This window comes from Pteronotus mesoamericanus, unplaced genomic scaffold, assembly GCF_021234165.1.
Source record: "Pteronotus mesoamericanus isolate MK-2021 breed Mesoamerican mustached bat unplaced genomic scaffold, CSHL_Meso_final scaffold_36, whole genome shotgun sequence".
Classification (NCBI taxonomy): Eukaryota; Metazoa; Chordata; class Mammalia; order Chiroptera; family Mormoopidae; genus Pteronotus; species Pteronotus mesoamericanus.
In genome coordinates this window covers 8,122,118-8,149,314 of record NW_026555313.1, presented here as the reverse complement: position 1 = coordinate 8,149,314, position 27,197 = coordinate 8,122,118, and the positions used below count along the sequence as shown (strand labels likewise).

General features: G+C 34.6%; 1 protein-coding gene across 1 annotated transcript in view; it reads right to left on the bottom strand.

Annotated features, from left to right (window-relative positions):
* The window catches only part of DYNC2H1 (dynein cytoplasmic 2 heavy chain 1), a 315,287-nt gene that overhangs the window by 38,851 nt on the left and 249,239 nt on the right, over positions 1–27,197 (bottom strand). Inside the window, exons 85-86 of the mRNA XM_054592495.1 lie at positions 19,348–19,557; positions 6,161–6,250 (exon numbers count right to left, since the gene is read on the bottom strand). Of these exons, the coding sequence (XP_054448470.1) occupies positions 6,161–6,250; positions 19,348–19,557 (300 nt within the window). The remainder of the gene's footprint in view (positions 1–6,160; positions 6,251–19,347; positions 19,558–27,197) is intronic.

Below are 27,197 nucleotides of genomic sequence, written 5' to 3'. Positions count from 1 at the left end.
GTATTCTCTGCATGTTTTCTGCTATAAAGGTCCTCTTATTATGCTACTCCAGGAAGATGATAAAATTAGTATGCAAGTGATGAAAGCTGAGACGCAGATAAAAATTCAGGGAAAACTTTGTTATACTGAATGCCAATTATGTTGCTATACTGTCACATTTCTAGAACCAAGATTTATCTTCTGCAAGCAGATCCAATAGCATGGTTTATGGGATTGCTTCTCTAACACTGCAGATCATCATAGACCACAGACTACTGTTTAGTATTCTAAATGTGCAAGATAGTTGACCGTCGGCAGAATTTATCAGCTGACAGTGTTGAGAATTTACTGTCTCTGTGCAAAATTTGACTCATAAAATTTTATACTACTACTGCTATAGTAATACCTGTATTTTACTAATAAAATTTCAGATATATACCTTAAGTTCATTTTATGATGATGGCAATCCAGTTTAAAGTCTGGCTATATATTAATCTTAAAACTCAGGTTTGGGGCCAAGATGTATTTTTCTATGCAATTCCAACATTAATATATTTGTTTATATTTTCTATCACTTTCACTAATTGTAGAATTCCTGTTGGCAAGAATTTCATGTTTTCTTCTCTGCTGTGAATTTTCAGCACTTTGAGAGGTGGGTAGTGTACATAATCAAAGCTCAATAAATATTCACTGAATGAACAAATTAATGACCTAAGGCAGCTATTCTAGCTGAGTATTGTATATAAAAATAGGGATGCTGGAGGTCTAAGACCAGATACAGACTGCTTTTCCAATTTTGTTTATGTACGTATTCTTATAAATGATGTTACTGAGTACCTACTATGTGTAAAATACTGTAAGAGTTACCAGAATGAGTTAGGAATATAAACTTCTCTCTTTTAGGAATGCAAAGTACTGAAGAACCTTCAAAATTAGTGTAAGACACCTCAAAAAATGAATAAAAAATAAACAGTGCAATTTTAATAAGATTACTTTCAAAGTCTGGAATCTTAAGACAAAATAAGACAGTCTCCAAATGTTAGACTGTAGAGGATGGTATAAATTAGAATGTTCATTGGACAGATTTAGATAAAAGCTAAAATCTCAGAAACTTATCATAGGTACTATAGAATACATCTTGGGAGGCTAAATCATGATGATTGGGAAACATGAGAAAGATTTATGTCAGTTTGCTTGAAAATAACCCTGAGATTGACTGAATCACCCATTTATTCAACAGAAATTTATTGAAATTCACAAGCCTACTTGTGAAAGCTATTGTTCTACATTTTGGGATAGTACAGTGAATAAACAAAAATTTCTGTCCTCATGAAGCTTCCATTTTAGTGGAGGAACACAGAGAAAGTAAACAAACAAACAAACAAACAAATAAATAACCAACCCACTCTATTTATTGCTTCAATCTCCCCAGACTTCAAGGTCCCTAATGCTCAATATAAACAAGACCCCATCACAAGAAGGAAGGGTGACAGGATTTAGTAGTATGCAAATGTACTAGTCACTGACTGGCTTGAGTTCTGCCAAAAAAAAAAAAAAAGACTGGGGTTTAAGAAGTCACTATAAATTTTAAAATGAAATACATGGACCCTAAGCAGAAGTTCAGTCTTAAAAAAATGAGCATGTAAAAGTTTGTCATTGACACATGGCACTCCAAGTCTTGTTCACAGAAGAATAATGTGGAGATATTCAGGAGTCCATCAAACATGTCTAAAATAGTAGGTCTGCTTAGCATATTCAAGTCTAACTAGGCACTGGAGATGAAGGTCTGTGAATCCTAACTTAGAATCAATTCATGACTTAAGTTGGAATAAAAACTAAAGGTGCAGCAGACTCAAGGGCTCCAACTGTGAGAAGTTGAGAATACCATAAGATTTATAAACTTGATATAGAACATGCTGGAATTTAAAATGATCAGCACAAAAGAAACAGAATATAACTCAGAGTATATGGGGGAGGTGGGCTATAGGGATTTATCCCATTGCCCAACAGAAAAACAGAGTGTGGAAATCAGAAACGAAAGAAACCCTCATAAGATGGTATTTCTTAAGAAAAGGCAGAAAAATTTGAAGCTAGGAAAATAACTCTAGGTTCCCAAAGAAAATAACTTATCTAGTCCATTTATTTGTTCATTCATTAGTTCACTTATTTATTCAGTGGAGAGTATACCAGATACTGGAAATACAGTAGAATTTTTTTAAAAAAATCCTTGCTTTAAAGATCTTAAGAGTGGAGATTAGAGAATAAATACCAGGCTGCCTGCAAGACTCTCTTTGGCTGAGATTCCTTGAGTACGGAAGGGTTCCCTGGCTTTCTCTAAATTACCAGCATTCAGAGGAGTCTTAAACCTTATACCACAGCTTTGACTCTATCCATATTGTAAAATGATCCCTCTAAAACTTAATCTTATTTCCCTCATTCATATCCTGCAATGGAGTCCTCTTTGGCCTTAGGATCAAATATAATTCCTTAATATAGTCATGACTTGGCCTTTCCCGCTCCCCCTGCTTAATCTCTGAATACCCCTCTTTCTCGCACTCCATGCTGTTTTCAGTTATTTGAAAACACAAGGCTTATTACTAACTCTGGCCCTCCTCTTGTCTGGCACACTCTTCCCTCTCCTCTTCCCTTGGTCTATTCCTACTAAGTCCTCCATGTAAACATCACTTCCCTGTTCCCACATAGGTTACGTACTCCTGCTATTTGATCTCATAACACTGTACTTCCACTTCACTCTTACTATTGTTATTCAGTTGTCTACCTCTTCTGATAAATTGTAAGAATAGCTTTTTAGGATATAATGTATGCCTATTCTATTTATCATTCTATTTTCAGCAACCTCAGCATAGTGTTTAGCACCAAGATAGGAACTATATCTATTTACTAACCACTGCATCTCCAATACTTCACTCACAGCCTAGCATAAAGTAGCTGTTTACAATATTTTGACTCAATAAATAAATAAATAAATAAATAAATAAATAATTCCATCCTCGATCCTTGTCAGTCTCGTCTTATTTGTACAAAACCTTGTAATGAACAGGCACTGTACATGACACTTGTCATGTACATGTACTTGTCATGTCACTGTACATGACCCCTTGGTTTGCAGGCCAGCACTCAATCCACTGAGCCACACCAGTCACTAGGCTTGAATGGAACATGTATCAACAGCTCACATAGCACTGATTTTCTAAATACTACACTGAACAATATGTCCTCAATCAATTATGAACTGCAAGCTAAAGCTGGGTAATTATTTCGAAGTATAAACTACAGATAGAACATCAAAGGACACTCAGAGTAGGTTATTCTGTTTCCCTATGTTATGCCCTAAAAAGAAAGGCTCTGGCATTTAAACTAATTTAAACGTCACCCAAGGATATGTTTATTGATTTTAGAGAAAGAAGAAGGGGACGGGGGAGAGAACGTTGATGAGAGTCATCAGTCGGTTGCGTCCCTACACACTGTGACCAGGGATCAAACCCACAACCCTGGTATGTGCCCTGACCAGGAATCAAACCTGCCATCTTTTGGTGTATGAGATGGTGCTCCAACCAACTGAGCCATCCAATCAGGGCCTTTTTTAAAAAAACTATTTTATTTTATTATTTATTTTTTGGGAGAATTTTAAACTATGGCTGGAACTGGGCTCAAGCTGCTGTGTACTTGTTTGGATTCAGTCGGATGATTATACTTTCATAAAAAAGCAAAAGCCACCATTTTCCTTTGCAAACAGGACTTTTAATTCTCTCTGCCTACCCATGCTCTCCTCTCTTTCTTCCACACCTATGTAGCTACATTGCTCCTCTAAACTTCACAGGCTGCTCTGGGTATGCATCTAGGAAACAGAGAAAGCATATATGAAAAGAAAGCACCTAACAGACCTTGCAATAGATGGAAAGTGATTCCCAAACATTGAAGGTTACTTTAGGGAGGTGGATATTTTTGTGCATTAATAATTGAAAAAATATTAAGGCAGAAAAAAAAACAATAAAAAAGTCTGTAAGTGGTGATAGAAATGATGTATATTACATATTCCCTGGTTGGAAGGACAGAAGATAAGCTACGATTAAACCTCAAAGTTATTTGAGCATTAGAAGGGTATGTTAGCATTACAATTAAGGCTAACTGGCTATAAAACTCTTAAGAAAATTACATAGTAGAAAAGTCTTCAGTTTTGATGACCAGTATTCGATACACTCAGTATAAATAATCATGCCAGAAAAATGTCATAATTTATGTAAATTTTTTAAAAATATTAATTTCAGTATCAACAATACATTATTACATGCACATAGCATAAATACTGTCTACTTACACCTATGGTGAAATATAGCATACCATTGCAACAAATAAAGTTTCTGCCTTTTATAAGAGCATTTCTGTATTCTTCTAAGAACACTGATGCCCTATTTGTCCTTTCTCTCTGCCTCCTCCTCCATCATCCTTCCCTTCCCTCCCTCCATTCTTTTGGCATTTACTGTAGATTATGTCCAGGCATATACACAGCAGATGGATGAGTAAATCAGAGCCCTTGGTCTTCTCTACTTGCTAATTTTAACCTCATTTTCGTATCCAGTAATTTTTCCTCCAATAATCAACAACTTAAAGCTTGGTTTTTTTGAAGCCTACCAAACATCCTGGTCCCTTTAAAGGAGTGCCACTTGTAGACTAGCAGGATAGAGTACGAAGAGAGGAAAAGTGAATACAGAACAACAACCCATCTCCCGGAGGGGATGTATAAAGAGATGATGGCAGATGGAATCCAAGCTCTCAGGATGAGCCTTCAACAGCAGAAAGTCAACTTCTTTTGTATTAGGGAAAAAAAGAGGGTGGGTTCACACAAATGGTAGGTGGGAAATAAGGGTAGGAATTTTCAAGTGGTCATATTTCATAGCTTGCATTTTCTCTGGAAAGAAAAGGTGGTCTGCTAAGGAAAAGGGGAAGCAGTGACAGAATAGAGGTCTTCAGAAAAGTAATGAAGGTCTGGAACAGTCACTGCAGAATATAGAACAGCGCTCAGGGTACGTCCAATACCGAACACTTTATATCTGAGATTTTACTAGCAGACTGTGTATGGACAGAGGCTGATCCAAGTTGAATGGTTTTCAGGAACGATAAAACATGGAGGAAAATCATTAGCATACTAAAGATGGTGGAAAGAGAATGGTTCAAGCTATGTGCCATGGATTCCATACTGAATTGGGCAGGATCAGGGAAAAAGGTAACAGACTGGGAGAACACTGAGAGGAAGAGTCTGGAAAATTTAAGCGAGTGAGAAATTAGGAGGGAAATATGGTTGTGGTAAAAGAGGAATATGTACATTTTAGGGATTCAAAGATGTAGTAGTAATGAGATGATGAGCTTGACAGGAATGTGCACTACTAACACTAGCATGGATGAAGACTGCTGCTTCTAGAAGGACACTAATCAGGTTACTCACATGACATTAGAAGTTGATGTGGTAAAGAAGGTTGTTTGTGAAGCAGGTGCAACAGCGGAGAAGAAGACAGACGACAATGCAAAACCACAGGAAAAGGGATGTGCCGCATCCACCAACTAACCCGCACCATTACATGTATGCATATATGCATGGCCCACGGATGCAGACAGCAGTGTGGTGAAGGCTGGGGGGAGGGCGGGAGCTGAGGGGAGGGGAACAAAGAGCAGAAAATGGGGGACATGTGTGTCAACAATAAAATTTAAAAATTAATTAATTAAATAAAATAAAATCACTCTTTCCCCCTCTGGGTCATTCCTTATTCTATTCACTTTTCCTGCAGTTACCTAATTGTATCACTGTGAAAAAATAAATAAATTTAAGAAGCAGCCTTCTATGGGGAGAGGTGGTGGGAGTCCTAAAGCAAATTAGTCACTCCTATGGATCAGTTTCTGTTTATAATCCGTGTATAATCCATCTGTAGTGTAGACTTTTCTCTAAGTTCTCAAAACTTATAAAAATACACACTAAGCAGAAAAAATAAAGAAAAAATGTTATAGAAAATAAGAGATGACAAAATGAGAGATAAATAAATGGTGCTTTATGTACAAAATCATAATATTCTCATTGGTTGCTAGCCAAAAGGCTCTCTTAATATGCATGTGTATAATATAATAATCATACAGTCAAACAATGCAATATTAAATTATTTAGTCTTACCTGTATTGCAAGGGCACGAGATACAAGACCTCTAAGGTACTGTAAAGGATCTTCTGGACCTTCCCACTTGCTCTGCCATGTGAGAGGGCACTGCAATTTAAAAAGGGTCCAAATTAAGTTTATATATATAATATTATATATTTATAATAGCCAAGATATGGAAGCAACCTAAGTATCTACTGACAGATGGACAAAGAAATTGAGTATTATTCAGTAATAAAAAGGAATGAAATCTTGTCATCTGTGACAACATGGATAGTCCTAGAGAGTATTATGCTAAGTGAAAAATTCAGACATGGAACAACAAGTACCATATATGTGGTATAAACTTGTGGGGGGAATAATCTAAAAAAACAAAATAAAACAGACTCACAGATTCAGAGAATAAACGGATGGTTGCTGGAGGGGAAGAAGGAGGAAAAATGTGTAAAAAATGGTGTAGGTAAATGAAGAGGTACACCTTCCAGTTATAAAATAAGTCATAAAGATGTAATGTTCAGGACAGGGAATATAGTAAAAAGTATGGTAATAACTCCGTATGGTGATAGATGGTTTACTAGACATATAGTGGTGATCACATCATAAGTATATAAGTGTTAAATCACTATGTTGTACACCTGAAACTAATATAACATTGTATGCCAACTATATTTTAATGAAAAATAATATTTTAAAATGATGAGATGCCATGTTTGAGATTAGGTTACAAAGTTCTGTGTCTCTTGCCTAGTTCACTCTCTCTTACTCTCTCCCTCACTCTAAGTATAAAAGTTACCAGGTCATGAACTGCCTTAGGAAGACGCCCATGTAACAAGAAACTGATGTGTTCAGTCAACCATCTGGGAGGGCCGGGGGCCTGCCAACGGCCGTCTCATCTGTGCTCCTAGAAGCTGTGATCTTTGCAGCCCTGACTGACTCCTGACTGTGGCCTTGAGGGAAACCATGAGACACAACAGCTACCTAAGCCTCGCCCATAGTCTCAACCCACAGAGGTTGTGACATACATTTTTGTTGTTTTGTGCCACTAAGTTTTAGGGCAATTTACTATGCAGCAATAGATAACTAAGAGAGTTACTGATATTAGTGGCAGGTATGATACATTAATTCAATAAATGGTTAAGTCCTTATTGTTCATCCATCCTGCAGTTATTTACTGAGTGCGCTATAAGGTCCTTAATAAAATAGACCTTGTATTTTACTGGGACATAAAGGCAAAATATATTATTCATTATAAGAAGAACATTATATATAGTGTTAAATTCTATGTTGAGAATTACAATATATGTAATATAATAAAAGTAATGTGACATTATAGTGATATGATAGAAGACTATGGGGAATAAAAGATAAAATATAGTCGTTATTCTAAACAGCAATAGAACAAAGGTAAAAACAAAAACCAATAAAGGAGATACACAGCTAAAATCCCTTGTGTGCTTTAATAATGGGTTATATTGGGTTGGCCAAAAAGTTTGTTGTCTTCCATAAGATGGTTCCAGTAGTGCTTAGTTGTCCTTAACTTCATTCAAAACAATTTTGTTAGACTGTATTGTGATAGCTGTCATATCAGCATGCATTAAAAAAAAACATCAAAATCGATGAATTTTTGTATAGCCATTTTAATATTGAAGATGGAAGAAAATATGCAACGTTTTTGGCATATTATGTTCTATTATTTCAAGAAATGTAAAAACATAGTTGAAATGCAAAAAAAAAATCATGCAGTGTATGCAGAAGGGGCAGTAACTGATCAAATGCATCAAAAGTGGTTTGAGAAGTTTCTTGCTGGAGATTTCTTACTGGATGATGCTCCACGGTTGGGTAGACCAGTTGAAGTTGATAGCAATCAAACTGAGACAACTGACTGGGAACAGTAAATGTTATACCATGTGAGAGGATAGCCAGCATAGTAAAAAATATCTAAATCAATAAAGTTATTGGTGAAAATGAAAACTGTACCTTTCATTTTATGGGAAAAAACCATATAGACTTTTTGGCCAACCCATCATGTCTGCAGTTTCAATGGGGAAATGGTTTAATCAAGGAAGTCTTAATAGGGAGGTAGCTGTTAAGCTTTGAAAGTTTATTGGATTTTGACTAAAGCAGAAAGAACTGGGTGCTTACTATGTGTTAGTAACGGGGCTGAGTGCTTGATATGCACCATCTCATACAGCACTTACAATAATCCTCAGAAGCAGATAGTATTATAGCTTCCATTTTACAGAGGAGAAAATGGAGGCACAAAGACAACAGCCTTCCCTCAAATCACAGAACAGGTAAATGGCAAGTCCAGGATGTGAACCCAGGCAATCCGGCTCTAGAAACCGTTTGTCAGCATCAACACTACCCTCAACATATTTTACATTTTTTATAGTGCTCCACACATACTACGCAATTTGAAATTAAACACAAGATGATGTATATTGAGAATTAAAATATGATGGGGAAACTGAGGATTTAGAATAGATTTATTTAACTAACCGAAGATTTTAAAAAATGTCAAAGAACTTGAACCAGGTCTAACCCCAAATGTAACATATTTTTGATATCCCACTGTTTTCATGAGCGATATCACAGAAGCACAAGATATGAGCAGTTGTTCATTTGCTCATTCACTCTTTCAAGTTATCAATTAACTGATTATTTAGCAGACATCTGTTAAATAGCCGCTATTTGGAAATCATTTGTTAGGTGCTGGGGATACAAAGTTACAAAACAACCCCTGTCCATAAAAACTTGTCCTAAAGGGGGAAACAGAGAATAAAAGACACAGCTACAGACAATACAGTAAGTTCATGACAAGAACTGTTCTTGTAAAACACAAAGGTGAGGTACACCAAATCCAAACCAAGTATAATGACAGGGGTCAGGAAAGGCTGTCTGTCAGAGATAATGCCTGAAGTGAGTTTCAAAAGATAAACAGCCTATAGTCAAGTAGAGAAAGACAGGGAAAGAAAGGTATGTCAGTAATATAAATCTGAGAGAAGTGGGCTGATGAGTTAAGGACAAGACCAGGAAGTGTTTGAATGTTATTCTAAGGAGTTTAACCTGGAAAGCAATGCTAACACTAAATTAAGCTTTACCCAGCAAAGTGACACAATCAGATACGGGTTTTAGAAAGATAACCTTAGTGAAATGGGGAGAACAGGCATTGTGGGGATGGAACTGCAAACAGGGAAGTCTGGAAGCTACTACAACACAGACTTGAATCAATGAGAACCCATGAAAAGGATAACAGCAGCAAACGCGTCTGTAGCACTTACTAATGCAGGCCCTGTTCTAAGCATTTACTTCTATCAGCACATTGACACTTCACAACAACTCTCTGAACGGGATACAATTAGTATACCCATTACAAACATTTGGAAACTCAAGTAGGAAAGGTTAAGTGACTTGCCCAAGAAAATATTCCAGTGCAGTCTTGAAGGTTTAACTTCTACTATACAATCTTAAAATGTTTATTATATGAACTTTAAAAAGACAGCTACTTCAGGAACTCTTCTCTTTTCAATTTCATGATGTATGGGTTTTTCTATTTTAAAAATTATTTTATTATGAAAAATTTCAAACACACAAAAGTAAAGATATTATAAAGAGTCATATGTAGCCGTTAGCTAGAGGACACAATTTTCAATTCATGTCTAATTTAGTTTAATCCTGCCTACTTTCCTTTCTCCCCTCAGATCACTGATTTTTAACAACTAAGTATTTCGGAAATATAGTCCACCCCCCTTTCTAGTTCTTCATGGCTTGCAGTGTTCTACCATGTCTCCCTGGATCTTAGCTAATTTTCCTTATATTTCAAAAACTGTTTTGAAATTCATATCACATCTGAATAATGTAATTATTTATACTATAGTAATGATTAATGTAATTATATATAATAATTATTTATACTACTGACAGACACCACTATCCCACTAAAAATATAATGTGCTATTCATCAACTATAAGTGTGATACCAGTAATCCACCACTGGCAGCCAGCTGAAGGTAAACTAACAATGGATTTGAGGTTTTAAAAATGTCGTAAGAATTTTCCTTTGATTCACACTTACTGCAGTGCCTGAAAGGGAGAGACAGCACTGTAACTGCTATTTATTTCAAACTTTAGAAGATGTCCTGGGCTTAAAGTGTGCAGGGAAAATAAAAGGATTCAGTTTATAATATTTTTTTAAAAAGAAGGAGGAAACAGAAGTTAATTTTAACATCAATTTTACATGAAAAAATTAACAACGGTTAGTTTTACAAATGATCACTAACTTCTACACTGGTCATAATTTAAAACTTTATACAACTAATTAAATTAACCCACTTAATTTCAGAAACATATACATAAATGGACAATTATATTTCAGAAGAATAAAGATTCAGAGTAAAACAATTTAACAATAACAGAGGCATTACTGTTTATACATAAAAGTAAAACTCAGAAGATGAATGGTATGTGATAAAAGTTAGACTCCAATTTAATCTTATTTAAGGCCTTTGCTTAGCTCCAAAGGTTTCAATTTTCTCATTAGTACAGAGAAAAGATTTATGAAACAGCACCAGAAAAAACTAAAGGCATTCAAATCCAAGACATTTATTTAATCAATTTATTCTCTTCTTAGATATGAATCTAATTATAATTTTTTATTTTTGTGTCTTCCCTTCTCTAAGAAACTCTTATTTGCTTTCTCAGATCATGTAACTTTTAGTTTCAGTTAAAAAACCCATAAAATACCTGGTAAGAGGTTACACTAAGTTATAAAAAGGGGGAAAGAAGGAAGCAAACAAAGCGTTCTCCAATAATGAATGGATAAACAAAATGGAGTAGGTAGGTCCATAAATGGAATATTATTCAGAATTTAAAAGGAAAGAAATGCCGACGTGTGCTGTAACATGGATGAATGTTGAGGACATTATGCTAATTAAACAAGCCAGTCATGAAAAGATAAATGATTCTACTTATATAAGGTACCCAGAGTAGTCAAGTCAAATGTACAGAGACAGAAAGAGAATGGTAGTTGCTGAGGGCTGGATGGTGTGAGCAATGAGGAAATGTTGTTTTCATGAGTTCAAGTTTCAGTTTTGCAAGATAAAAAGAGTTCTAGAGATTGACTGTATGACAGTGTGAATGTAGTTAACACTATTGAACACTACACTTAAAAATGTTTAAGCTGGTAAATGTTATGTGTATTTTGCCACAATTAAAAAAATACTGAAAATAAATTTTAAATTTAAATTTTATTTAAAATACAGTTAAGAAGGACCCCAAACTCATCAATTCCTAATTATATTATGATGTTATTATCTATGTACTTCTGATTATTTATATCTACTGTATCTAAGGTGAGAATATCATTTTTATTGTCCTAATGGGCATCTCTTCCCAACGCCATTCAGTAACCTTGCATTTGTAACTTGAAATCAGCAATGGTAGGAGTATTTACACCACACAAACCAGCACATGCTACAGATTACGGCTTCTTTTTGAGGAAAAGCCAGTTAAATATTTGCCAGCACGACACTGGATTCATCCATATTGTTGCATAAATCAGTGTTGATTTTTTTATTGTTGATTAACTTTCCATTTTATAGAGACATTACAATTTCTTTACCATTTCATCTGTTGAAATTTGGGTTGTTTCCAGTTTTGATTATTAAAACTAAAGCTGCTATGAACACTCATAAATATTTGCATATGCTTTTACTTCTCTTGGGTAAACACCCATGAATTAGTGGGCTCATATGCTAAATGTATGTTTAAGAAAAAGCCAAGCTATCAGCAGTATGGTTCCTGTTGTTCCTTATTCATGTCAACACTTGGTATAATTTGTCATTTTAATTTAAGCCATTCTAGAGGATATGCAGTGTTGTTTCATTGTGATTTTTAAAAATTTCCTTTTTTAGGGATATAATTCACATGCCATAAAATTCAGCCTTTTAAAGTGTACAATTTAGTAGGTTTTAGTTGTTTCATAAGGATGTGCGACCATAACCACTATCTAATTCCTGAAAACTTTCTTCACTCCCTAAAAATAGTGTATCCGTGTAGTCACTTTTGTATTTCCTCATGAACAATAGATGGCTTTCATTTATTTGAGTCTTCTTTAATTTCTGTTTTTAAAGACTTTATTTGTGTATTATCAGAAAGAGGGGACGGGGGAAAAGAGAGGGAGAGAAACATTGATGTGTGAAACACCAATCAGTTGCCTCTCGCACGTCCCCAGCCCAGGACATGGCCCCCAACACAGGCATGTGACCTGACTGGGAATCAGACCAGACAGCTTTCGGTTTGTGAGACAACACTCAACCCACTGAGCCACACCAGTAAGGGCTTCTTTAATTTCTCTCAATGTTATTTTGCAGTTTTCAATGTAAAAATCTTCATAGTTTTTGTTAATTTTATTCCCATGTATTTATTCTTTTCCAGGCTATTATAAATAGAATTACTTAATTTCATTTTGGATACTATAAGTGCTTTATAAACTAGCTTTCGTTGCTGTTTGTATAGAAATACAACTGATTTCTATATGTTGATATTCTCATTGTAATTTTAATTTCCCCAATAACTAGCTATACCAAGCATTTTTTCATGTGCTTCTTTGCCATGCATAGATTAAATGGCTATCCAAATCATTTTTCCATTTTTAAAATTGGGATGTTTGCATTCTCATTATTGACTTCTGATTTAATTAAATATTTCTAGATACATATTCCTTTGTTGGAGATATATATATATATATATATATATATATATATATAGCAAATTTTTTCTCGTAAGTCTGTGGCTTATTATCATAACTGTGTGATCAATTTGGGGATAATTTTTGTATATGTTTTGAGATATAGGAGCAGGCTAATTTTGGGGAGGAGGAAGGCATTGGCTATTTAATCATTCCAGTACCACTTGTAAAAGTGATTTTCCTTTCTCCATGCAAGCCTTAGTATATTTGGTGGAAATCAATTAATCATATTATCCGTAGGTCTATTTCTGTATTATTTATTGTGTCCCATTGAGCTACATATCTATCTTTTGCCAATATCACACTACTTTGATTATGATATCTTCATAATGAAGATGAGTAAGAACTGCCATTTTATTCTTTTTTAAAAAAAATTTAGACTAAACTAGGCCCTTTGCTATTCTGTGGGGGGGGGGGGGGGAAGAGACAGAGGAAAAACATTAGAATCAAATTATCAATCCCTGCAAAAAATCCTGCAGAGGTTTTGATTGGGATTGTGTTGAATTTCTACATCAATTTGGAAAGAAATAACATCTTAACAACATTGGGTCTCCTGATACATGAATATATCTTTCAGTGCATCTTTCTATTTATTTAGGTCTTCTTTAATTTCACTAGTCATGCTTTGTAGTTTTCAGTCTGTAGAAAAGTTTTATACATTTTTTTTCAGATTTATCTCAAGATATATCATTTTTCTGATATTATGGCAAATAATATTTTTAATTTCAATTTTCAATAGTTTGTTTACAGGATATACATTTTTTTATGTATTTACCTTGTATCCTATAACCTTACTAAATTTAAAATTTCTTACTAGCTCTCGAGCTTTTGTGAAGATTTCTTAGGTTTTGTTGATAGATGATCACATCCTCTGCAATAAAAGCAGGGTTTCTTTCTTCCTTCCCAATCTGTATGCCTTTTCTTTTTCTGAAGTTGTCCCACTAGCTAGACTTCAGTACAGGGCTGAATATATAAGTGGTGAGAGTGGACCTCAAAGCCTTATTCCTGATCTTAGGGGAAAAGCGTTTAGTTTTTTACTATTATGTTAGCTGTAGCTTTTTCCTGTGTGCCCTTTATCTGGTTGAGAAGGTTCCCTTCTAATCCTGATCTGATGAAAGTTTTTTATCATGACTGGGTGTTGAATTTTGTCTAATGCCTTTAAGTGGTTAGTGAAATAATCACATAATTTTTCTTTATTAGTCTTCAAAACAGTAAATAATGTTTGTTATTTTTACTAACCCAAATTTGTATTTTTACAATAAATCCCAATTTGTCATGATGCAATATGCATTTTTGTATTTTGTTGAATTCAATTCTTAAATATCTCAAGGACTTTAGTGTCCATGTTCATTAAAGAAACTGGTCTGTAGATTTATTGTGATGTCTTTGTTAAGTTTTATTACTCTCACAGAAAAAACAGAGAAGTGCTTCTGCCTCTTCTATTTTCTGGAAGAGCTACATACAGTTGGTATTACTGCTTCCATTTCATTAAACTTCAGTGAATTCTAGGAGCTCTCTTTGTGGGTAGGTTTTTAATAACAAATCCAACTTCTTTAATAGATACAGGCTATATCTTATCTATTCTTTAATAGGCTTTGGCATTTTGTATCTTTCAAGGAATTTGTATATTTCATCTAAGTTGTTCAATTTATGAGCATAAAGTTATTAATGTATTACTCCCTTATTATCCTTTAGTGACTTTAGAAACTATGTGATATTCTTTCTCTTCTGACTTCTCTATTTCCTGATTTATCTTTTGGATTGACAAAGTTCATGTTTCGATCTTATGTCTTATATAGGCTCATTGTGCATAACTCTGTGGTATTTTCATTTTATTTTTATTGGTTGCTTTAGGGTTTATACACATTTTATTTATTTAGGGTAGTATACACATTTTAATTTACCACACTTACCTTCAAAAAATATTAATAAAAATTCAAGTAATATACATTAATAAAACTTCATGTATAGCATGAAAGTCTTATAACTGTGCACTTGCAATTCCATTGGCTAATGAATAAAAATGGACAAGTCAAAGAATAAACTCTGGAAGTAAAAGTCTCTGCTAAAAAGAGAAAGTATATTTGCTTATCTTGGCACAATGATAGTATTACATTAGGGATACTAAAAGAGAATTTCAAGAGACTAGAGATTCTGGATATATGCAGGCCTCCATGTTCTTACATGCATCAACAGGAAGAGATAATGAGAGCAGTAGATTAGTTAAGGGCTACAAAAACACCCTGTAACTGGTAAAGTATCATATAAAACACAAGCTATCACTTTTTTCTAATGGAAAAACACAAGTTACTCAACATTAGTAATTATCATTTGGTAAAATGGTTTGGGTATGACTTTCCTAAGCACTCGTTTGCATGCAAGTAGTAATTTTTTAAAAGGGGGCCTTTAAAAAAAAGATGTGGCCCTCAATCATGTGATAATAGCTAATCTTTCCTTTCCCCCAAAGACCTGAAGCTGAATGATGGAGGTCACAGATGTTGAAAAAGTGTAGTTGAAGGGGACAGAAAAGCGATGCCCTTTTTGATGGAAATTCTGACTGCAGATCAGAATTTGTCAAACTTGCCATGCACTGAACGATCTCAAGGACTTGACTGCAGGGTAACACAGAGTTCCTAATTCAATACTGTATGGTGGGTCCTAAGACTTCATACTCCTACCAAGTTTTCAGGTGATGCTGACGCTATTGATTTAGAGACCATACTTTGAGAAACACTCCCATAAAGAAGGCAACAGCAGACAAAGGAATGAAAGGCAGAACCTGACTAGCAGGTATCTTAAATCTTAGATGTCCTGGAGTTATATAAGCTCTGTATGTGCCTGCACATGTGTACACATATTTCAAAAGAGTCCATCTCTTTCAATTTGCAAAGGTGTCAGTGATCCAAAAAAGGTTAAAAAACATTTGTCTGCAATCTTATTTTTTTTAGATAGGCTTTATTAGCAATTTTGCTACATTGTTAAAGAACTCCCTGATTTAAAAACTTAAACTAGCCATTAAGTGTTAATATTCAGAACATGAGGATAAATTGAAATGTATAGCCAACACATACACTGGCTTTACAAGGGGTACTTTAAAATAATTTTTAAAGAAGCAATACAGTCTATTAATTTCTACAAAATGATAATTCTCTTAGTGATTATTCAACAAGATGAAATAATTTGACATTGCATCTTCTCAATTTTTGTTGTATCTTTTAAATTACTATTTAAAGCCTTAATTCTAATATGTAAAAAAAGAATAACAATATTTTACAATATAGTTATCTCTGAAAACAAACAAATTGTAACTACTGTGACTTTTTACCAAAAAAAAAAAAAAAATTCAGTAGCTATGAATAAGAGTCATAATTCTCTCTAGGAAAATTTCTACTCCAATCATGTTAGACACAGTAAAGAAGGTATCAACTGAACTATTTCCTAAATACATTAAATCATATCACATAATACAGAACATGTCACATGCAAATATAATAAAACATTAAATTTTTATCTTGAAATAAATAGGATAGTACTAGATTCACAATTTTTGGTAAAACTCTTTAGAAAGCAAATGACAGAAACTATTGTACTGATCTTCTCTTAGTGAAAGTCTGCTTAATCTCATTTGAGTTTCACCAAACATTCCAAAATATTTCCAAAAACACTGTGATATAATTTAAATGTGCTTTGCAAAACACATTTTTCATCCTTTGAAATAAATTTAACAAATTCATTTTCATGCAAATTATAAAAATGTTTTAAAAACAGTGATATTTCTGAGGTTGCATTTTTCATTCAAAGTGTAATATACAGTACTTTATTTAATAAATTAATAATGAGATTGTCTAAATCCTACATCAACATATTTTAATTAAGAAATAAGTCATCAGGTCCTGTTGCTATGACAAATATCTTAAAGGGTCACGGTAAGAGGAAGAAAAGTTATAAAGAATTACGTATCTATTACCTGTTTCTAAAACATCATTCTTTGGCTTAACCAGGAGAAGTAGTTCTTACAACAAAGTCCATTTAGTTCTTTGTTATCTTTCAGTATAACCTAATGTAAGCCATACTGCATTACAATCATAGAAAATAATTTATTCATTTTTTTAAATGTTTATGTTAAAAGTCATCCAACAGTTAACAGGAGAAGCATTAAAAAAAAAAGAGGTTTGCTAATTACCGTTTATATTCTTCATTAATATCATATAGAACCCTCTTGAACTACTATTCTATACCCTAGCCACCTCTTGAGATGAACAGAATAGCCTACAGGATATCCCCACTTCCATAAAATCATTTTGCACAATGCTACAAGACAAATGCTCTAAAAGCTGTTGTTTACATAATAAAATCCCCTAAAGTAATGATAACAAAACCAAGTAACATTTATAGGGTACTGGCTATAAGCCAAGCACTTTACCCACGATTTAATTCTCACAACATTCCCACAAGGTAGGTACCCTAACTATCCCAATTTACAAATGAGAAAACTAATGTTTATAGAGGTTTAAGTGACCTGCCCAAAGTCACACAGCTATTAAGTGGTAGAATAGGATTCAAAAAGGCAGCCCTATTTTTGAGGCCATATTTGTAACCATTTTGCTACAGTATTTCTACATAAGAACATTCTTATTGCCTACAGCAAGTAATAAAAACTTTTTTCTTTGGCTTTAAAGACCTTAAAATCTAATCTAACCTTAATTTTACGACACTTCTTTGTATACCATTTCCACTTAACGTACTGTTCTCTTCTGACATGTCATGTTCTTATATTATTTTTAGTCTCCTAAATTATTCTATACCATACATTTTACCCTTATAAAGCACAGAGTTCATTTTAAAGAAATACTCTCATGAGTATTAACCTTTGATATAAATTTTAAATAATTTACATTTATTATGGCAACCAGACCTGCCCTGGTTCGAATCCTGACTCTGCAACCATTCTCTGTGTGAGTCTGGTTATGTGACCTAACACCGTTCTGCCTCAGGTTTCATACAATAAAATGTGGATAATAGTAATACCATCTAGTAGTTTTAATTTGGTGATTAAATGAGTTAAAGTTCTTCAAAACTCTCGGACTTCTTTCCTACTAATTTCTTCAATGTGTCAAGGAGCTTTCATGACGAATAATGTGCCTACTTCAAATTAAAAATAAATTAGTTATAATTTGTAGTAAAATACAGTACTACAGTATTTTGATAATCACAATTGACTAACAGCAATAATAATCTATGTACAAAGGAAAAACTATGGAACAATGTAAAACAGATTTTTTTTTTCAACGTAAAGGAAAAAGGAACATAAGCTCCTTTGAGTGGGTCTTTTGTGTATGTGGAAAATAATTGGATATCATGATGGAATGAAAGTTTCTGTACCCCAAAATTCATATATTGAAGCCCTAATGCCTGACATAATGATACTTGGAAATGTGGTTTCTCAGATGTAATTAGGTCAAAAGGGTGGGCTTTCATGATGAGATTAGTCCACTCTTAAGAAGACATAGGAGAGAACTTGGTTCCTCCTCTTTCCTGTGCTACGTTAGGACATAGCAATAAGAAGGCCTTTGGCAAACCAACAGGTGGGCCTCTCCAGATACTAGATCTACTGGCAGCTTGACCTTGGATTTCCCAGCCTCCAGAACTGTGAGAAATAAACTTTTGCTGTTTAAGCTACCCAGTTTATGGTAATTTGTTATAGCAGCCCAAACTGACTAAAATAGAAAACATTTTTATTTTAGTGAATAAGATATAGAAAGTTCTAGGAAGGCTATATTTTATATTTAAACAGAGAAGACTTTCAGGTGGATTATCAGAGGATTCTCTATATTAAAGTGAACAGCTTTTTTATTTCTAAATTCCTTTCGAGCCCTAGCGAAATCTTTTCCAGGTGCTAAGTTCTGTAAAGTTTACATTCTCCAAATAGCTAGTTAATCTACTATCTAGTTTCCATCCAATACACCTGAAACATGGATATTACTATCATTTAAAATGGTCCCAATATTTAGTAAGTGATGTGGTGACTTCCCTTTTTTCTGCTACAAGTACCCTGGTTTTCTGCTGGGTACCCATTCTTCCCTTTCCTGCATATATGTGTTACAGGTGGAGCGGAATCTATCTTCAGCTCTTAGGAGAGGAATATGGCTGAAGCCCTAGCCAATGGGAGCTGTGCACACCCTGCCCACATACACACACAATGACTAGATAGGTAGATACATAATACAAGCTGAGATACTTACAATTTTAAGTTCCTGTATTAGGCTGACTTAATGGACTTAATGCTAGCTACCTTGGGTTCTTCAGTTATATCAGCCAATTAATTCCAACATGGCTTAATCTAGTTTAACCTGCGTTTTCTATTACTATTAATTATAAGACTTCTGACAAGTGTATACACAGTGGAGGAGTCACCTATAAAATGAAATAAAAACACATATATTTAGTATAGGCTTACCTTTTGGTCTAATAAAGCACTTGCCAATTTTTGTACTTCTGTACTCAGTAAGGTTGTTCCCCTGATGACTTTGCTAAGAGCAGCAAGAGACTGATGAACACTCTGGACCAAGCGAATGGCATTAAATTGTTCAAGGATGATGAATGATAATATTGGAGATCCTTGTCGATCATTAGGAGGAGACACTTTCTGATGAATCAGATTTGAATTCTAAAAGAATAATAGTTAATATTTATTAAAAAGTAACATCAAATATATTAAAATACTTGAAAATTTATTAAAACCTTTTGTTATTAAAACCTTTTGTTCTTCTACCTGTTTTGATGTACTCTTGTTATAAATGGCCAAATTTATGAAATCTGTAAATACACATAAAGGGAATTCTGAAGTTTACCAATATTTAAGTGGTAAAGGGAGTGGGAACTGAGAAAAGAAGGTGGGAATTTAGAAAGGAGAGCTATACTGAGAAGCAGTAGTCAACATAGTAGAAAAAAAGGAAAGAATGGCACCTTATAATAAGCCAATGCAAAGAGAACAAAATAGCTATAATACCAGTCTACTACTATAAGAGAGGAGAGTAATAGCCTCAATATAAAATGTAAATGGACATTTAATTTGAAAATTACCTGCATACAGCAGGGGGCAAAAGTAGGTTTACAGAGTTTATTCTTGTATTATTTATAAATTATTGCATTATTTACCTGTATTACAACTGTAAACCTACTTTTTCCCCCTTTCTTGTATATATTGGGAAACCATATTAAAGATCTTGTATTCAAGACCAGTATAGATTAGTGTTTATTTTTACATCTATACATTAACAGAAGCTCCGACACATGGGATTTCTAGGGCCTCTCATATTTAAAAAAAAAAACCAACTACAAACCAAAAACAAAAACTCAAGGAGTCCCAGTTGTTTCTAAACAGTGGCTAAAAGGGGAAAATATCACCTTTAATAGTTTCCCAAAATTGTCAAGGAACTGTCAAGAGACAAAATTGGGAAGTCCTGTTCTCTTACCTACTATCCATTATCTCAATTTTCTCTATAGCCTGCTTACAATCCTAGTTAAGGTTCCCTTCTCTTTGTTCTAATAGCTATCACATTCATATGTTCTATGAAGCACTGTCTTTTTTAATCTACTTAGCATGATAAATAATTAATAATATGATGATCTATTATGGCTATTGCCATTAAATAAATCATCATTAAATAAACTTTATTGGCATAAGATCATTTGTGAAGGCAGATTTTTAGACTGTCAGCTCAATTTGGCATTTTTATTTCATTACTGCTATATTTAAAATACTAATGCTGCTGAAATAATTTTTGAGGTACACACGTAATTGTACATATTCAGTAAATAACTGGTGATAAAAACAAAATTGAATCTAGAAGAGACTAAAGTATACCATCAAAATTAATTACATTATCCCTTAGATTGAAACTGAATTAACTATTTGAATGAGAGAACGCAATAAATAATACTTAACACATTGTTGACCTAAATCAACTAAGAAATAAAACTGATGTAAAATTTGGTGTATAGACTTTCCATAATTCTTTATATTAAAACAACATCCCCGTAAGTGAGTAGGTGGTATTTAAATATTTGTGGTATTTAAATATTTATTAGCTTTATGTTAAATGAGATTAGCAATAATTTATCTAAAAATAGATTTTGTGGATTTTTAAACATTCTATTAAGTTGATGTGACTACTTTGCACTGCTGCACTGTTACTTTATAGAACAAGAACACCAAAACTTAGATTATTTAAGTATGATTCTATTTATCTATGATCCAAGGAAAGTATCTAACTTTTAAAAAAAGTTTATTTAGGAGAGTAATGATCAAGAATACTTAAAATCAAATCAAGTTCAGTACAGATGTGCAGTACTGTAAAATAGAAGCTGGATTTCATAGACAATAAAAAAAGATAAAATATTAAATTAATATTTTATATTAATTACATGGTGAAATGATAATACTCAGGATATATCAGGTTAAAGAAAATGTATTCAATTTAATTTCACTTCTTCCTTTGTACTTATTTAAATGTGGCTACTATAACACCAAACTATATATATATGTCTCCCATTTGTGTTTCATATTTTATTTCTACCACAGAGTGGTCTAGAGACTATCAAGAAAAGGGCTGCAAGTTCTGCAGTAACAACAGAACAGAGTTAAAAACAGAATATAGTTGGGTCTCAAAAACTAAAGGATTAATAAAAGATAACAAATTTGTAATGAAAGAATTAAAAATAGTAAAGCAAACTATAGTATAAAATGTAATAAGTTTACAAGTGGGAAAATATAACAGAGCAGAAGACAGTAAAGTATTGTAATTTTTATAACATGATCTACTTCTTATAGACCTTCACAGAATTTTAATAAAAAGTAATGTGAAATTACCCTAACTACAAAAATAAATGCAGATATTTCACATGTTCTAAAAGGATGAAGATTTATAGCAGTAGAAACATGTCAGTTACATACTTTTAAGAAAAAATATCAAATTAAGCATTACTTATTCAAATATAGCTAAAGTCACAAGTAAATTACAACATCTAAACTGTATAATTTTAGTGAAACTACAGAGGCAGTACAGTCGTATTTTAGTCAATTATTTTAAGAAAAGCCTTTTTTTAAAAAAATTGAGTAAATACAATTGACTCAATCAGGTATTTTTAAAGGATGGCTCTGACATTTATAGTTCCTCTTGTAATTAAAAAGCTAAATGTATTCAGAGAAAATCTTATCTGATTATGAGACTGCTGGAGGAAAAGACGATAGGATATTTTAAAATTTAACTTTTATGCAAGGAATACTTATTAGACAAGAAATAGTCCAATTTGGTGGAATTTAGGTTTGAATCCAGAAATTTTGAGTTTTTACTGAAATAGTTTTCTAAGTGGGATGCTATTTCAGGCAAGTAAAATGGATGACACATGAAAGAGAGGGAGGGAGGGGGGAGAGAGAGAGAAGGAGAGAGAGAGAGAGAGAGAGTTTTAGAAAATTGTTCTCTCTCAGGAAGAATTTTAGTCACCAAAGGAAATTCAAGCAATGACTAGATCAGAGGTTAGCAAGTTTTTCTGTAAAGATGCAGAGAGTTAACATGTCAGTCTGTGGGCCATAAGGTCTCTGTCATAGCTACTCAATTCTGCTGGTCTAGTGCAATCTATTTCTTAATAACTCTCTGGAGCACAAACAACTTTTCCTAATTTTTAGTCCATAGAGTTGGGATAGAGTTGACTCAATTTAATTCCAGAAACTGGTATGTAACACAGAGCATAACTAATTACAGCATTCCATTTTCCTGACCAAAGAGATTGGCTCAAAAAAGGCCACATGATGAAACAGAGTTAACAAAATGCAATAGAATTTTGCAATCATGTTGTGACAATAAAGAGAATATGTGAAAAATAGTGCAAACAGAAGAGCTCAGCATATGTATGTATGAATACAAGTGTATACAAATACGTACACATGAGGTCTGTCCAGAAAGTGTGCAGCCATGTACTATGAAAAAGAGACATTGATTGAAGAAGATATAAGATACAAGAAACACTGTACATAGAAAATGACACCTCAGTCCCCTTTAAAGTAGGCACCTTGGGACCTCACATAGTTCTCCCAATCGCCATCAGCTGCCCTGTCATATTTACCTGAATCCCACTGACAGTCTGAAATCTCTTCCTTTTCAAAAGTGATTTTAGTTTTGGGAAAGGCCAGAAGTCGCAGGGCACCAAATCGGAGCTGTAGAGGGGCTGAGTCACCTGGGTGATTTGATGTTTCACCAAAAAACTCTGAACATGATGTGATGCATGAGCAGGGGTGTTGTCATGGTGAGGCTGCCAATTACCAGTTACCCATATCTGCAGCCGTTTTCCTTGTATTGCACCTCTCAACCAACAAAAAACCTTGAGGTGTTATGGACAGGAGAGAGACCTGAAGAGGTTCCCTCCCCTGCCTTGGTTCTTGTCCACAACAGAATAATTCAAGTGAGAGACAGACATGTATAATGGAAATGAGGTAGCAAGTTTACTTAGGAAATACACACAAGCACAAAGCTGCAAGCAGACACCCAAGTAGTCTAAATGTCCCACATATAGAGGAAAGAAAGTTGTTAGCAAGTTGGTGAGTTTGTTCTGTACCCTTGAGCTGAGGATACAAGTGGGTACTTAGCTAATCTAAATACGCCGACTAGTGGAGTTCAAGGGTTATATGAAGTCTGGAAAAAGTCTAACCATTGTTAATATAACAAGCATGCCTTTGTGCAACATCAATGTAACCTGGAAGCCAAGGAGAGTGGACTGGAATGTGCATGCATGAACAATGACGACTTCACTGTCAATAGGTAAGATGTCATTGAGTGAGCATGTGTACTGTGTGGTTGTCACATTCAAAATGACTGAGCAAGCAAAGCAAGAAATCTGAGTAAAATTTTGCATTCACCTTGAATATTCCTCTGCAAAAACTATTCAGATGACTCAGAAAGCCACAGCTATCGCTTCATCGTGACAATACACCTGCTCATGCATCACGTCTTGTGTAGAGTTTTCTGGCGAAACATCAAATCGTCCAGGTGACACTGCCCCTCTACAGACCAGATTTAGTACCTGGCCACTTCTGGCTTTTCCCAAAACTAAAATCACCTTTGAAAGGGAAGAAATTTCATATGATTGATGATATTCAGGAAAATATGATGGGACAGCTGATGGCAATTGGGAGAACCGTGTGAAGTCCCAAGGTGCACATTTTGAAGGGGACTGAGGCATCATTTTCTATGTACAATGTTTCTTGTATCTTATATCTTCTTCAGTAAATGTCTAATTTTCACAGTACGTGGCTGGATACCTTCTGGACAGACCTTGTATACCTTAGTCAGCTTTTAGGTTCCCCCTCCTTCTTCCTTTGGAAATAATGTGCAACGACAAAGGCTTTCTTTCTCAGTTAGTAAATGCTCTGTGTCTTTATGAAATTGTTACAGAGGCCCCCTTTCCTGGCATAGGTGCCCCTTTTCCTCCTGTGTAGTTCCCTCTTGTGATGTTCAGAACAGCCAGCAATCTTAGTAAGATTGTTACAGAAGCCCCCTTTCTCAGCACAGCCTCTAGCACTTTCCCCTCGTCATGCACTATTTCGCTTGTGATGCTCAGAACAACTGGCAATCTTATCAAACTGAGCTCAGGGCTGCTAAGTTAATAGGTGAGGCATGTCGTCCTTTTGCTTCTAGCCTCCTTTCTTTGTTAGATTGTAATGGCAAAGACCCCGCTTTTACTTCCCCTCTGGCCACTCATTCCTCACTGCTATCTAACAGAGGTAGTACTCCTTATTGTTTAGCCTTTAGGGGTGGTACTCATAATGGAAAATACCTTCCCAGTAAAAAACACAGTTAATGTGATCTTGATCTTTTTTTAAAAAAAAATTATTTATTTTAATTTTAGACATAGGGGAAGGGAGGAAGAAAGAGAGGGAGAGAAACATCAAGTTTGGTTGCTTCTTGTGCATCCCTTACTGGGGACCTGGCCTGCAACCCAGGCACGTGCCCTAACTGGGAATCAAACTGACAGACCTTTGGTTCGCAAGCTGGCGCTCAATCCACTGAGCCATACCAGCCAGGGCATCATGGTCTTGATCTTGCTGAAATTTTGCTGCGTTTCCTGACATGGAGAACCAGGCGGCTTCCTTTGGGACAACTGGGCCTCAGTTTCTGGATCATAGCCATGGACGCACAATTCATCTCCGGTTACGACCTTCTTGTGGAAATCGGTTCATTGATAGCAGTTTGAATCAAGTCATTACCCACTTAGAACAATATTCCTTTTATGCTGGTGGCAGAAGCGGAGAAACAAATTTTGCCACAACATGTTTCATGTGTCAAAATCTTGGACACAGTCGTTTCTGGAATCCCCAGATCAGCTTCTAGTTCTTGCACTGTCAGTTGCTGATCTTCGTTGACTGCAGCCCGTCCACATTCAACCTTCTCAGGTGTTCTGCTTGTTGCAGGCCTTTTTGAACCTAGCTGACTTTCAACAGATTCTCAACCATCTTTGAAGCATTTGTGCCACAGTTTTATTTGTGCTTCACTCATTGCATCGTCCCTGAAAGCTTTCAGAATCATCTGAATAGTTTCCACGGAGGAATGTTCAAGCTTAATGCAAAATTTGATGCAGATTCCTTAATCGAATAGCTGTCATTTTGAATGTGGAGGCCACACAATACACATGCTCTCTCAATGGCATCTACCACCCCCACTGACTAGGACAGTGAAGGCATCATAGTTTACATGGGTGCATTCCAGTCCATTCTCCTTGGCTGCCAGGTACATGAATATCATGTAAACTATTTTCATTATATTAACAATGGCTGGCCTTTTTCTGGACAGGCAGGATATCGTATCAGTTTCAGTAAATCAGATCTTTCAGAATATATGTAATAATTGTATATATAATACATATAATATTACTCAGTCCTGATTATGCCTTTCCAAGCTTCTTGAAAGAAGCTGTGACTAAAACCAAATAACTACTTTTTCAGTCATGTGAGTCACAAGTTTCCCTGTTTTGGCCTCCGGCAGTCAGAACTGGGTTTTCCATCATTTGGAATCAAAAGAGTCCTGATGAAGTTCAACAGTCTCCTGTCCCAAGCATTCGTAATCAGAATTGTCAAAAATCTGACATATTTGCATTAAATCATGTCTATTCAGAAGTGGATTTCTGACAAGATTGTGGAAAAGAGAGAACAGGGAAGGGAATTAAAAAAGGAAAGAAAACAGTACTGAGTTGAATGAGTTCGAAGATTTGAAAGCTCTATTATATAGAGTTTCTAGAAGCCCATTCTCCAGGATAGCTGTCTGCTCTATTGTTTTGTTCTATTGTCCTAAGTCCAGGTACTAGCAAAGAATAAAAAAATAAAATAGAGCTTAGATTTCTAAACCTGGTAATAACTATTTCTTTTCATATCAAATTGTCAGGTGAATCAAAGGCAACCAAAGCAGTCATGTTTTAGTGCTCATTTCATTTAGTTTCGTTCCAATTAAAGGTATTTTACTTAAAGCAGAGGTCAACCAGAACAAGCGTGTGCTAACTACTCAATAAATTGTTTAAATCAGAAATGCTGAAACACTAAAATAGAAGGCAAAATTGCTGGTGACTAGCAGGGCACGTAAAGCCAAGGTTGTGAAAGATAGAAGAGGGAGTGTTTGAGTGGGTGTACTGAGGCTAATATTGAAAGCTATTACAGCTTTCTCAAAGAAAAATTGAGAGAAAACTAGCAAGTGAATAGAAAGAAAAAAGGAACTTGTGTTTTAAGTGTAGTTATTTGCTAATATTATATGCCTTGACAATTTCATAGCTTTTATTTAAAATACTACGATATTAATTAACACCAAACCCTACGGTTACTCCTAGGGAGAGAGGCACATGGTTCGCAGACATCATGGTCAAGAGGACTTTTAGCCCTGTCCGCATCCCTGTTTCTGTGATAGAAAGCCATTATTCACACATAACTTAGGTATGTAAAACAAAATGGCAAAAAACATTTTTTTTAAACTAGATTAATTTTTAAAATGGCACAATAATAAGACTATATTTATTTCTAGGAAAGTGTATTTAATAGGTTCTCTGCTCCACATTGGCCAGAGGAATGATTCTGCTGTTCTGTGAAGCTATCAAAAAAAGGTATTTTAGTAGAATAATAGATAGTAACACAATCTCACATTAAACAGATCTAATGCAGACAATGACATTTAAGTGGAAGAATGACTAACATTCTAAAGTACTGACTATGTCACAGGAACATCAGGAATTTCCATATTGTTATTTTGTTACATTTTAATGATTATAGCA